The sequence below is a fragment of the Leiobunum rupestre genome, chromosome 4 (assembly GCF_980474605.1).
Source record: "Leiobunum rupestre chromosome 4, qqLeiRupe1.1.hap1, whole genome shotgun sequence".
Taxonomy (NCBI): Eukaryota; Metazoa; Arthropoda; class Arachnida; order Opiliones; family Sclerosomatidae; genus Leiobunum; species Leiobunum rupestre.
In genome coordinates, this window is record NC_143387.1 from 57679048 (window position 1) to 57692556 (window position 13509).

A 13509-nucleotide genomic window follows, 5' to 3' on the forward strand; every position below is an offset into this window, starting at 1 on the left:
TAAGTTTAGGGCATAATCATCAACTGTAATCCGTACGTTTAAGGCATAATCCGCAACTGTAATCCGTAAGTTTAAGGCATAATCCGCAAGTTTAAGGCATAATCTGCAACTGTAATCAGTAAGTTTAAGGCATAATCCGCAACTGTAATCCGTAAGTTTAAGGCATAATCCTCAACTGTAATCCGTAAGTTTAAGGCATAATCATCAACTGTAATCCGTAAGTTTAAGGCATAATCCTCAACTGTAATCCGTAAGTTTAAGGCATAATCCGCAACTGTAATCCATAAGTTCAAGGCATAATCCGCAACTGTAATCCGTAAGTTTAGGGCATAATCATCAACTGTAATCCGTAAGTTTAAGGCATAATCCGCAACTGTAATCCGTAAGTTTAAGGCATAATCCGCAAGTTTAAGGCATAATCCTCAACTGTAATCCGAAAGTTTAAGGCATAATCCGCAAGTTTAAGGCATAATCCGCAAGTTTAAGGCATAATCCGCAACTGTAATCCGTAAGTTTAAGGCATAATCCGCAAGTTTAAGGCATAATCCTCAACTGTAATCCGAAAGTTTAAGGCATAATCCGCAAGTTTAAGGCATAATCCGCAACTGTAATCCGTAAGTTTAAGGCATAATCCGCAACTGTAATCCGTAAGTTTAAGGCATAATCCGCAACTGTAATCCGTAAGTTTAAGGCATAATCCGCAACTGTAATCCGTAAGTTTAAGGCATAATCCGCAACTGTAATCCGTAAGTTTAAGGCATAATCCGCAAGTTTAAGGCATAATCCGCAAGTTTAAGGCATAATCCGCAAGTTTAAGGCATAATCCGCAAGTTTAAGGCATAATCCGCAACTGTAATCCGTAAGTTTAAGGCATAATCCGCAACTGTAATCCGCAAGTTTAAAGCATAATCCGCAACTTTAAGGCATAATCCGCAAGTTTAAGGCATAATCCGCAAGTTAAAGGCATAATCCGCAACTGTAATCAGTAAGTTTAAGGCATAATCCGCAACTGTAATCCGTAAGTTTAAGGCATAATCCGCAAGTTTAAGGCATAATCCGCAAGTTTAAGGCATAATCCGCAACTGTAATCCGTAAGTTTAAGGCATAATCCGCAACTGTAATCCGCAAGTTTAAAGCATAATCCGCAACTTTAAGGCATAATCCGCAAGTTTAAGGCATAATCCGCAAGTTTAAGGCATAATCCGCCAGTTTAAGGCATAATCCGCAAGTTTAAGGCATAATCCGCAAGTTTAAGGCATAATCCGCAAGTTTAAGGCATAATCCGCAAGTTTAAGGCATAATCCGCAACTGTAATCCGTAAGTTTAAGGCATAATCCGCAACTGTAATCCGTAAGTTTAAGACATAATCCGCAACTGTAATCCGTAAGTTTAAAGCATAATCCGCAACTTTAAGGCATAATCCACAAGTTTAAGGCATAATCCGCAAGTTTAAGGCATAATCCGCAAGTTTAAGGCATAATCCGCAAGTTTAAGGCATAATCCGCAAGTTTAAGGCATAATCCGCAACTGTAATCCGTAAGTTTAAGGCATAATCCTCAACTGTAATCCGAAAGTTTAAGGCATAATCCGCAAGTTTAAGGCATAATCCGCAACTGTAATCCGTAAGTTTAAGGCATAATCCGCAAGTTTAAGGCATAATCCTCAACTGTAATCCGAAAGTTTAAGGCATAATCCGCAAGTTTAAGGCATAATCCGCAACTGTAATCCGTAAGTTTAAGGCATAATCCGCAACTGTAATCCGTAAGTTTAAGGCATAATCCGCAACTGTAATCCGCAAGTTTAAGGCATAATCCGCAACTGTAATCCGTAAGTTTAAGGCATAATCCGCAAGTTTAAGGCATAATCCGCAAGTTTAAGGCATAATCCGCAAGTTTAAGGCATAATCCGCAAGTTTAAGGCATAATCCGCAAGTTTAAGGCATAATCCGCAAGTTTAAGGCATAATCCGCAAGTTTAAGGCATAATCCGCAACTGTAATCCGTAAGTTTAAGGCATAATCCGCAACTGTAATCCGTAAGTTTAAGGCATAATCCGCAAGTTTAAGGCATAATCCGCAAGTTTAAGGCATAATCCGCAAGTTTAAGGCATAATCCGCAAGTTTAAGGCATAATCCGCAAGTTTAAGGCATAATCCGCAACTGTAATCCGTAAGTTTAAGGCATAATCCGCAACTGTAATCCGCAAGTTTAAAGCATAATCCGCAACTTTAAGGCATAATCCGCAAGTTTAAGGCATAATCCGCAAGTTAAAGGCATAATCCGCAACTGTAATCAGTAAGTTTAAGGCATAATCCGCAACTGTAATCCGTAAGTTTAAGGCATAATCCGCAAGTTTAAGGCATAATCCGCAACTGTAATCCGTAAGTTTAAGGCATAATCCGCAACTGTAATCCGCAAGTTTAAAGCATAATCCGCAACTTTAAGGCATAATCCGCAAGTTTAAGGCATAATCCGCAAGTTAAAGGCATAATCCGCAACTGTAATCAGTAAGTTTAAGGCATAATCCGCAACTGTAATCCGTAAGTTTAAGGCATAATCCGCAAGTTTAAGGCATAATCCGCAAGTTTAAGGCATAATCCGCAACTGTAATCCGTAAGTTTAAGGCATAATCCGCAAGTTTAAAGCATAATCCGCAACTTTAAGGCATAATCCGCAAGTTTAAGGCATAATCCGCAAGTTTAAGGCATAATCCGCCAGTTTAAGGCATAATCCGCAAGTTTAAGGCATAATCCGCAAGTTTAAGGCATAATCCGCAAGTTTAAGGCATAATCCGCAACTGTAATCCGTAAGTTTAAGGCATAATCCGCAACTGTAATCCGTAAGTTTAAGACATAATCCGCAACTGTAATCCGTAAGTTTAAAGCATAATCCGCAACTTTAAGGCATAATCCACAAGTTTAAGGCATAATCCGCAAGTTTAAGGCATAATCCGCAAGTTTAAGGCATAATCCGCAAGTTTAAGGCATAATCCGCAAGTTTAAGGCATAATCCGCAACTGTAATCCGTAAGTTTAAGGCATAATCCGCAAGTTTAAGGCATAATCCGCAACTGTAATCCGTAAGTTTAAAGCATAATCCGCAACTGTAATCCGTAAGTTTAAGGCATAATCCGCAACTGTACAATTCAATTCGGATACACAATTAAATTTCGCTAGTCAGTGAAATTAAAGTTCAATACTCTATAAGACACTCCCCCAAAGTTAAAGAAATTAAGACACTAATTTACTATTAAAGAGTATACGTTGGTACACGCAAATAAAATGGTTAAATCCGCATGACTTTTTCCCCGTTACGTTCCCTATCGACGACTACCAAAATAGATCTCTATGGTAACCAATCTGACGCGTTTCATTAATTTTAAAGTTGAATATTCACGAAAAACATGAAATGAAATGAACATTTTAATTTTCTCAGGTTAGAACAACAATTGTGCTAAGTTTGGCCACGCTAACGCGAAAGGTGTGGACAACTATAGCGAGACAGACAGACAGACCGACAGACACAAACTTTCGGAAATACATCTTAGATACATTGTTGATCTACCCTAAGAGTAGTAAATCAAGGCTTTGTGATAATAATACCGAAGTTTACGAACTTTGACACTGCATTGGTACGCTGTCGAGATCTTTCGAAAGGCTGGACTGCGGTTCTCTTGAACTCGGCAAGCGTATTTAGTCGCTCGCAGTATTCGCTCTCGATACTTTCTCGTAGTAGACGTTTTGTGCACACGAGACTTAACGATTAACACACTTTTTTCTCACCAAAGCGAAGTTGTTCACTTTCTTGATTTCGTAGGTTTCACTTTATTTTACATTTAACCAATCATCGATGGCATATTACGTGGCCCTCAGAATTCGCGCCATGGTTTTTAGGGAGAATGGTGCGTGTAATTTCGCGAGCGACAAATTTTCCATTTTCTTCTCTAGAGACCTCAGAGATCAATACTACATTTTCCATGTTCTGCGTAAAAATCCTCCGAGGTCAACCGGATCAATATTTTATGTTCTATTTTTCGCTCTAGGACCCTCCAAGATCACCTCGATCAGCATTTCATGTTCCATTTTTGCTTTACAACCGTTCAAAATCACCATAATCAATATTTTGTTCAATTTTCTGCTTTAGAGCCCTCTGAGATCAAGATTTTATTTTCCATGTTCCGCGTAAAAACCCTCAGAGATCGACCGGATCAACATTTCATGTTCCATTTTTGCTCTACAACTGTTCAATATGACCCTAAGCAATATTTTATTTCCATTTTCTGCTCTAGCACCCTCCGAGATCAATACTAGGTGGTTTCTTTTCGCCAGTTCTCGGACTTAAAAGTGTACTCTTCTTACCCTAAAACGTTTCATTCGCCTGTTCCGGGGATGAGAATTACTCCGCCCCACAAACTATTCACTTGTTCCGGAGTATTAGGGCTACTCTCTTTACTCTTTCTGAAAAGGAGGTGTAAAGGAGTAAATCGGATTTAGTCGTCTGCTAGCCAGAATTTATCCGCTAGAAAGACCACATGCAGCCATTTTGGAAGAACGTTTTTTACTCTGACTCTAACTATTCGCCACCACAGAATCGGAGTGAAATGACATCATAGCCTTACTCTTATTACCCTACTCCGGAATCCCGGAACAAGCGAAAATAAACCATTTTCCATATTCCGCGTAAAAACCATCCAAGATCGCCCGGATCAATATTTCATGTTCCATTTTCTGCTCAAGAGCCCTATATGGCGCCCCCCAATAAAAAAACAATTATGGCCTTGATATTTGAAAGGTAGATGGGTGTTTTTGGCGCCCCTACATAAAAGACAGCTTGGCGAACGGTTCAAAATGTAACCCCTGCACCCGGGTCGGTACGCCTCTGGCTCTCCGAGGTAGCACTGATCAGCATTTCATGTTTTTGGATTTCAATTCAAGAAAATTGCAACCCCCGCGAATTTTTCCTGCATATTTGATTAGTCTTATTGAATAATATGTCCTGCGATAAATCGTTTTTGAGCAAACTCAGTTTCAATTTTTGTCCCTGAAACGTGCCTTTCAATTTTGTCAATATATCATACTATATAATATAAACTAGAAAAATATAAACATAATACAATATAGTATAATATACATATTTTGTATTAAAATGTATCACATTTCATATATTTGCAGCGCTGTAGTGGTTTCGGTCAGGGATTGTGCGAAAATGATTGCCCGTACGATACCATTTTTATTGGAACGTTTTTGCGGGGAATTTCCTGAACTTTATCTTAAAATTACGGTTTAGAAATGCGCTTATGAATTAAGAATAAATAATAGTGCGCGGCGAACTCAGCCGAAATTTTAAGTTCCTTATAGGAAACAAATATATTATATTTGTCAATTTATAGGATTATTCAGGACACAAACTTTATTATATAGGATAAAATAGGAATAACATATAGTATTTTAAGGACAAATTTCTGCGTAATACCATCAAAAAATTAAGAAATTAAAATTTCAGTTTGAAGTTAAATTATTTAAAAAATTTCATTTGTTGTTTCTAATATTAAATTCTAGACGACGTTAAGTTACTGAACTATCTGTAAATAGGCCTTGACACTTGATGGGCTTGCTTATCACAGGCCTGTGTGGTTTACTTAGCTGATTATTATTAGGTTTCGGTCGCGAATAGTTTAATATCTGTCGAATTTAAATAATTGTTTGAAAGTCGTTTAGTGTATTCAGACTATACAGGAATCCATACCCCTACTTGGAATGCTTATCGCGGCAGATTTTCGTCTCGATGTGGCTGACGCTTTTTTGACGTCACTATGTTAACCTAATAAACCACAACGTGAGAGGGGAGCGCGCGCAGAGGTGATTTTTTATCTCGTAGGCGGGGTAAAAGCCGTCAGAGTTATCTTACCATACGCGATACGCCAGGATAAGCATTCCTGGACTATACAACTTCCAAAAGCCAATTAGTTCATCAACTGTGTAGTGTGAGCAGAAAATTTGGCACACTTTTTAGATGAGCACAAAAACATTTTTAGGCGAAAAGTCCGATTGCTGGGTTTTACAACGTTTTTACATATCCAACCAATTAGCCTTTTCAGATTACATAGAGCCACGTAACGGCCAAGGCGAGAAGCTCATAAGCTAAGCAGACGCAAATCCAGCAGTTTATCAGCTATATGGCTCTACGTAATCTGTAAAGGCTAATTCGCTTTAAACTAATGATATTTAGATAGCAACTCAACCTTTCAAATTTCGTCTGCTTCCTATTTTGATGGTTAAGAACACTGAACAAATCGTCTAAAAGGGAGCCAGCACTTAAGGACCTAAAAAGAAATGTAATACGTCACAATAACTTGTTCGGAATTTTTGAAATTGTTTATATCCGACATTTTGGGGGAGCCGTGCGAGAATTATGTGCAAGATTTATTAGCCATACATCATACTGTTTAAAGGATAATTGCCAGCTTAGAATTTTTATCATGGATGATATTCCGGTAGTAATGCTTTTATAATTGTCTAAGCAACTCACCTTCGCAATTTTAATAAAAATGCCACGACCCTCCGCCAAAATGGCGCACTCAGAGCGTAGGAGAATAAAATTGTTAATTTTGACCAATAGAATCGCCTAAAATAGTTTCGACGTCCTTCCAAACGATTCTCAGATAACAGTCGCGTTATCGGAGCCAAGAAAATAAATGTGATAAATCAGATTATCTGCCGCTCAGATATTATTAGCTCAGTGAATTTATTTGATAGTTTAAATCCTAAACTAATCTGAAATCCATTGTAAACCAACTGACAGAAGATAAGCAGATTTCTGATGCCTCGCAATTATCGATTTTACAGTTTAAATTCCTTTCGAAATTTTATTCACCGCTTATTTCCAAGAGTCATATAACCATTGAGCTAATCGAATCTGCTGTTATCAATTACAGCAAATCAGTTCTGAGGGTTCCTGACTTATTTTGTGCCAAAAATACAAGAATTTGTATTTTGTAACCTATATTTTAGTAAAGGTTCCCTATTTGCAACCGAAATTAAATTCCCTGACTTTTCCCTGATTTTTAGACCCTTAATAAAATTTCCTGACTTATCCAAGAATTTTAGGTTTACCAGGTACCGTGGCAACCCTCTCTCAGATCGGTTACTGGGGATAATGAATCAGATTTAATAGATGGTTTATTTTCGCTTGTTCCGAGATTTCGGAGTAGGGCAAAAAAAGTAAGGCTATGACGTCATTTTACTCAGATTCTGTGGTGGCGAATTATAGTTTGAGTCGGAGTAAAAACGTTTTTCCAAAAATGGCTGCGTGTGGCCTTTTTAGCAGATACTTTGTGGCTAGCAGACGACCAAATCCGATTTACTCTCTTTACACCTCCTTTTCAGAAGGAGTAAACAGAGTAGCCCTAATACTCCGGAACAAGCCAATAGTTTATGATGTAGAGTAATTCTCATCCCCGGAACAGGCGAATAAAGCGTTTTAGGGTAAAAAGAGTACACTTTTAGTCCGAGAACAGGCGAAAAGAAACCACCTATTATAAAAGATATAACTGATTTATCTATCCGTTATCTTTAGATATAGCAGTACTAAACGTAATAATAATAATAATCAGCTAGGCTAATACCCAAGGCACCACCTTAGGCCTAAGTCGTCAAGCGACTTTTGAAGTACAGGTCATCATTTTCGTTCCTGTCTCACATTTAGTAATTTCCAACTGAAATATTAAGTGCGTTTTATAACAATTTATGGCGGCTATTGATCGACGTCATTGATCTCGCGCCGATCGAGAGAGAAAATGGAACATGTTTCGAAGATTCGAGCGCGTTATTTCAGAGCTGAAATGGAACATGCAAGACCGACTGCGTTGGAATATTCAAACATCTTGCTCCGAGAACGATCGGTTTACGTAGGAAATTAACTAGTTGGCTTTCAATAAAGTTGTATAGCCTGAGCGTCCCTTGTCCTTAAATTCAAAAGTTCCTTCATTTGCGAGGGGTAGTCACGTTTGTAACTTTGTCTACCTGATTTCTCATTTTAGAAATATTTTCTGTGATTTCCAATGAGTTCTTAGTGATTTTTCGTGATTATCCACGATTCGTACACCTGATTACTAATGTGATTACCCCCTCGGTTATTTGGCTTTTAAATTTCGTTAAGTAAACTAACCTTGGGGCTAAGTTCAGAAACTATGTTGAAACTTTCAAAGCCTTCTGCGTAAATCTACGGCAGTTATCGCAATGTTTTCACAAAATAAGCCTCGCTCGATTCGCTCGCTCGGCCAAAAAAGGAATTAAAAACAAGAAGGTTAATCGAAAAAACACAGTAAAGGCTTTGCTCCGTTTTTTTTCTAAAAACAATACATTTTTTTAAATACACCTTCAAGTGAAATGCGTCTGATTGTGAATACGCCCTGCAAGTTGAAATTAGGGGTCACATTCTCTGAAAACCTCTTTCAAACAGCGCCACGTTTTTATCAACTCAGAAATTTATAGAACCAATTCAACGACAACAAGAGAATTCCTTTATTACGCATAGATTAAACCTATAGACCGATTCACAAATTGCTTACAGGTAAACCAACCTTTAGCCTTTAGAGTAGGTTCAATTTTAACGTTTTCATTCATATAGCCGTTTTGACTAAAATGCTTACTCATTTATAAGAAAACCAACTACTAACCCTATTTTAAATAGTGTTTTATATAAAAACCGCAATATAAAAATTCTACTGTGCAAAACGCCGGCCATAAATTGAAACAAACTCAACTTTTTCATGACTGCTGGCGCCATCTACTCAGAGTTCGCGGATTTAAAAATTGACCTTTTACGCTGTTACCCCTGTGAAAGTATCTATTCCCTAATTATATGTTTATCGGTCTAATTAAAGGCTCACAAAACATTAGTCCCGAATTTTCAAAACGATTCTGAGGACCTTTGAAAACATTCGGAGACGCAAAAAATTAAACCTACCCGAAATGTTAAAACCAGTAGACACCTAAAAATCCAGTCAAAAAAGTATGATTAAGAAATCTAAGTGGGGGGGACTCAATGAGTAAAAAAAATCTAGGTAAGGGGGACTCAAAAAAATGTAGATGGAACTGGTACAAAGTTCTGGATTTTTTTCATAGTGTATTTTTGGTCTTTGGATTTTTTTTCCAAGATTCTTCCAAGGTCGAACCAGACCGGCCGAGCAGGCCAAAAAGTGATTTTAAGTCCCCTCCCTCTCAAGTCACGCGGTTTAAAAGTTGGGCGCCATTACTGGGGAAAGATATTTATTTACCATATTTTTGGGCCTTGGACACTTGGGTTTTCTCATAAACCCGCCAAAAAACCATAAAATCAAGAAAACCAGGTGCTAATTATTTCAAAATAAGGGGGAGGGCTAAACATAAACAAAATACTGTCGGCACAATTCGCACCAAAAAAATGTAAGCCAAGGCCTAGCTCCAAGGTTCGATTAAAAACTTACGGACGCTTCCTGATCTTGGCGGCTGGAATTGCTCGCTTCTCCGGCGACTGTTTCATCTCTGTCCGTCGTTTTTCTTTCAATCGTTGGTCTTCTTTATCGTCTTCCTCGATTTCCGCTTCAGAGATTTTTGGTGCGGCACTGTTACGTAACGTGATGTCGTGTCGATACAACCAATTCTGCACCCAAGCACCATTTACATGTCCTGGCGATTTATTCAAACGCATGGCAAATACATCCGCTTTTTTGCTCACTTCCTCTATTGTAGGGTGAATATCCGCTTTCAGTTGTTGGATATACCTGTTTTGTAACGAGACCAACTTTAGAAAAGGCTACGTGATTCGTTTGACATTTCATACCCCTTTTACACGACGCTTTAAGCTAAATATTTAAGTTATTTTTTATACAGATATATGTAGAAACATCAACTAAATTAGGTTATTTAAGCCTAATCTGAAGGTATAACGCGAACCGCTTCGAACTCAAATTTATCAGACCTTTTAAGCCTAACAACGTGTCAGGCTACCCGCATTAGGCTTAGGAAATGTCGATTTTCAAGTATTTAAAACGAAGCCCATCCGCCATCTTTGTTCGGGCACGTGACAATTGGATCATGTCACGTGATAACGCTCTGAACTACCCTTGACCGTACGTTACTCACACTTTTTTCACTAAAGAATACAATTAGCTCCAAAATGGCGTCCATGGCTAAAGCTACAGAGTGGTACTATTTTACTTAACGCGTTAATAGCGCTAAATCAATAATAAAATAATTAAAACGAATCTTACCAGGTGTAAACCGCGCGATCTAAGATATCCGATCCGTTGACCGCACACTTTTGTGTGCCATTGAGCCAGTCATGGTGCGCCAAGGTAGCCAGCCAATCAGTGAGTACGTCACCCGTTATGCCTAATCTATGGGCTACTTTCATTCGCCGCTCACCCCGTTTGACAGCGGCAATGGCGTCTAATTTGGCTTGTATAGTAAAATATATATTTGGGCTTTGAGACACAGCAGTCCCGTTCATCTTTCAACTGGTATCACATTCAAATGGTTATCTGTAATTAAAAAAAAACGCATTACGTTACAAATACAACTTTCATTTCCAGCGCAATAATACAAAATTATTTGGTTAGCACGCATGCGTGGCGTCACTATAGCTCGCCGCCGAGGCGAGTCCAGCCCAGACGATAGGGGGAAGACATTACAAATTACCGGGGCCCGTGCAATCTGGGGCCCCGCGTTTCGAACCTTCTCCAAAATGTCTCTCCGTAAACGTATAGTTATCTCCAGCATTAACCACTCTTTGGGGGCCCGGAATTGTTTATTCGAGGCCAGGGCCCGCTCTCGCCCGTCTGATTTTAATCAAGCCCTACTTATTTCTCATGAGATACTCTTCTATGTATCCCTCCGCTTACGAAAGCTTTATTTTCCTAGATTTTATCGGTGATAAAATGCCTGAAAAGGCTTAAGATGTGGGAAACGCTAAATTACTAATCATAAAAAAATTATCAGATTTTAAAACGATCAGCATTTCGAAAAATTAAAACTTCTGGGCTTAAGCCGCGACATCTGGTGGAAATAGCATTATTAATATACCGAATACACGTTAAATTCGAAACAAAATAGACTATACTAAAAAAAAGCTTGGCGGATCAATTTTATCAAAGACAGCGTGAGACGGCGAAAGTACGCTAAGCCTTTGCCCGAAAACAAAAACATGCCGATTTAGAAAAACTAGGATTGCTGAATAGTACTTTCTACGTCATGTGCGATTTTATTTCAGCGAAAAAAACAAAGTGGGAGGCTATTCTCTCCGTAAACAAAATGGCGGAGGCTCCCAAGGGTCAAAGGTCACAAAATTATCATATAGCCTTATTAATAACTACCTCTTGGAAACGCTATTTCTAAGTTTAAAGCACGTAAATATAACAACCGAAAATTAAAACTAGAGTTTAACGCACTTCATATTACAAAGAAAGTCCGATTAGCAGAAACAAAATGGCCGTCGTGCTAGGCCTATAACGCTCTCTACAGCAACGGAAAACAAAATAAGCGAGAACGAGAAAGGCCGTAAACCGGGTTTTTCCTCCCCTTCCGCGACTCGACAGGCGTGTTTCTCTGTCACAAACGTGCGCGCGCAGCCACGTGACTCTATAGCCAATACTCGGGAGCGTTTACCGTAGCAGAGTACAAAATACTCCCTACCAACCACCCACAAAATATTCGTCCGCCATCATTTTGTGCAATTATTCTGGTTTTTATTCTGAAAAGGTGAAATTATAGTGAAATTAACAAAAAAAAAAAAACAAATATGTTACATTTCAATCTAAATATTACGTTTGTGAAATGTTGAAGGTCGTAACCGCGCATGACCCCTAAGTTCCGTAACTTTAATTGCCACATAGCTGTGAGAACAAGATAACATCCTTCTCGACTAATCTATATAACATAGTAGAACAAAACTAATCGATCAAAAGTTTTGGGAAAAGCGCGTAACTAACCCATAAGCTCCGGGAATAAAAGCAACATAAATGAGAACTAAAAGAAACAAGTTGGGTTTACTAAATATTAGTTAGTAGCTATTCCACTTTAGAGAAAATTAATCTAAATTAAAATCTAAAAGAGTGATTATTTTGGATACTCAAGGTCACACTTTGTGATTGGAGAATTGCTTCTCAAAAGCTTATTGTCTTTGAAACTTTATCAACCCGATAAGACGTCAAAATAAAATTTTACCAATCCCTCGACTCCTTAATTTCAAAACGGAAGTACGAGTGACGTCATTTCCCGTTCTAGGAAAAAACTAACTATCAACCACGCGGCAACCGTGAGTTTCAAGCTGCGAAAAAAGCCAACTGGAAAGTCAAAAAAGTATTCAACGTGGTCGGATCAGACTTTTCGCTCGCCTCGCTTGACGAGGGGAGGAAAGGGGGGAAACAGGCAAGTATGCTGCAGGAGCGCGCTGGGCAACTGCCGTTTGTGGCGCTCCCATCCGCCGCGCATGCGCTCAGTTTCTGATAAGGAGAGTTTTCAACCATTTTGTTTATTATTGTCATGGATCAATCTATTTACGATATTAATTTATTGTATCATTACCACTAAATTGTACCATTTCTACCATTAATATAATCTTCATTTATTAGCATTAATTAGTTTAATTTAATTTCAATTAAAATATATATATATATAAATATAAATATATATTATTAATATTATTGTGGAATATAATCACAATTTCACAATCAGTTACAAATCTCGTCTCGTGATTCGATATATAACGCGTTAATTATTTCCAAATACCATAACGAAAACTGAAGCTACAGCCAAGGCTTAAGGTAAATCCTCTACACAATGTAGATGATTCAACTACGCGTTCGTATCCAAGATAACTAGCGTTCACGATAATTAGTAATTTTCACTTCAAGATTGACCAATGGTCTAAGGTCAGCTGACCAAGAAAATTAACATTGCGTCTATGGGAAAGCGGATATTGAGAAATTGAAACCGCAATTAAAAGTATTGAAAACCGGTTTTTCCAACCAATCAGAGACCCTTTATAGTTTATAGTTTATAATATCACGGTGCAACTATTTTTGCCTCCAATGTTGGATTGCGCCACTTATACCGGCAAATCTATAAAAAGGTCATGGAAACCCGAAACGCGCCGCGCCGCCATGTTTATCCCTCAAGCGGCCGAAATAGTACAGCAGTGAGTTTTTCTCCGACAACAGCGGCAACGCGCCCATAATTCCGCCGCGTTATATCTTACCACAGTTGAAAGCAGTCAGCTCACAAAATAGAGGACCTAATTAAAATAACGAAAATTTACGTCTACAATACGTCTAATGCTAATTATTTTAACCACATATTAACTATTAGTTAAAGAGACGTTGTGTGCTCTAACGTGGCCTCAATGTCGGAGCGCCTTCTGTACACGAACCCGAACAACGCTCTATGACTTAAACTCCGCCCACAGAGTAGATCTCCGATGGCCGTCCAATAACGACGCCTCGGCCGCAGCACGTGAAGCTAAACCCGGTTTATTC

The 13509-nt window shown here is 38.5% G+C and overlaps 1 protein-coding gene across 7 annotated transcripts in view; it reads right to left on the minus strand.

The window, feature by feature from the left end:
• The window catches only part of egg (SET domain bifurcated histone lysine methyltransferase eggless), a 29202-nt gene extending 15813 nt beyond the window's left edge, over nt 1-13389 (minus strand). For 3 of the 7 annotated variants that reach the window (XM_090173450.1, XM_090173452.1, XM_090173448.1), the window contains exons 1-3: nt 10249-10682; nt 9463-9759; nt 6238-6318 (exon numbers count right to left, since the gene is read on the minus strand). In XM_090173450.1, coding sequence (XP_090029576.1) covers nt 6238-6318; nt 9463-9759; nt 10249-10487 — 617 coding nt within the window. In that variant the 5' untranslated portion in view covers nt 10488-10682. Of the gene's footprint in view, nt 1-6237; nt 6319-9462; nt 9760-9818; nt 10040-10248; nt 10684-13232 lie in introns of those variants that run through there. The other 4 variants (XM_090173449.1, XM_090173451.1, XM_090173454.1 and 1 more) reach the window with 4 other exon arrangements.
• Between the last annotated feature and the right edge of the window lie 120 nt (nt 13390-13509).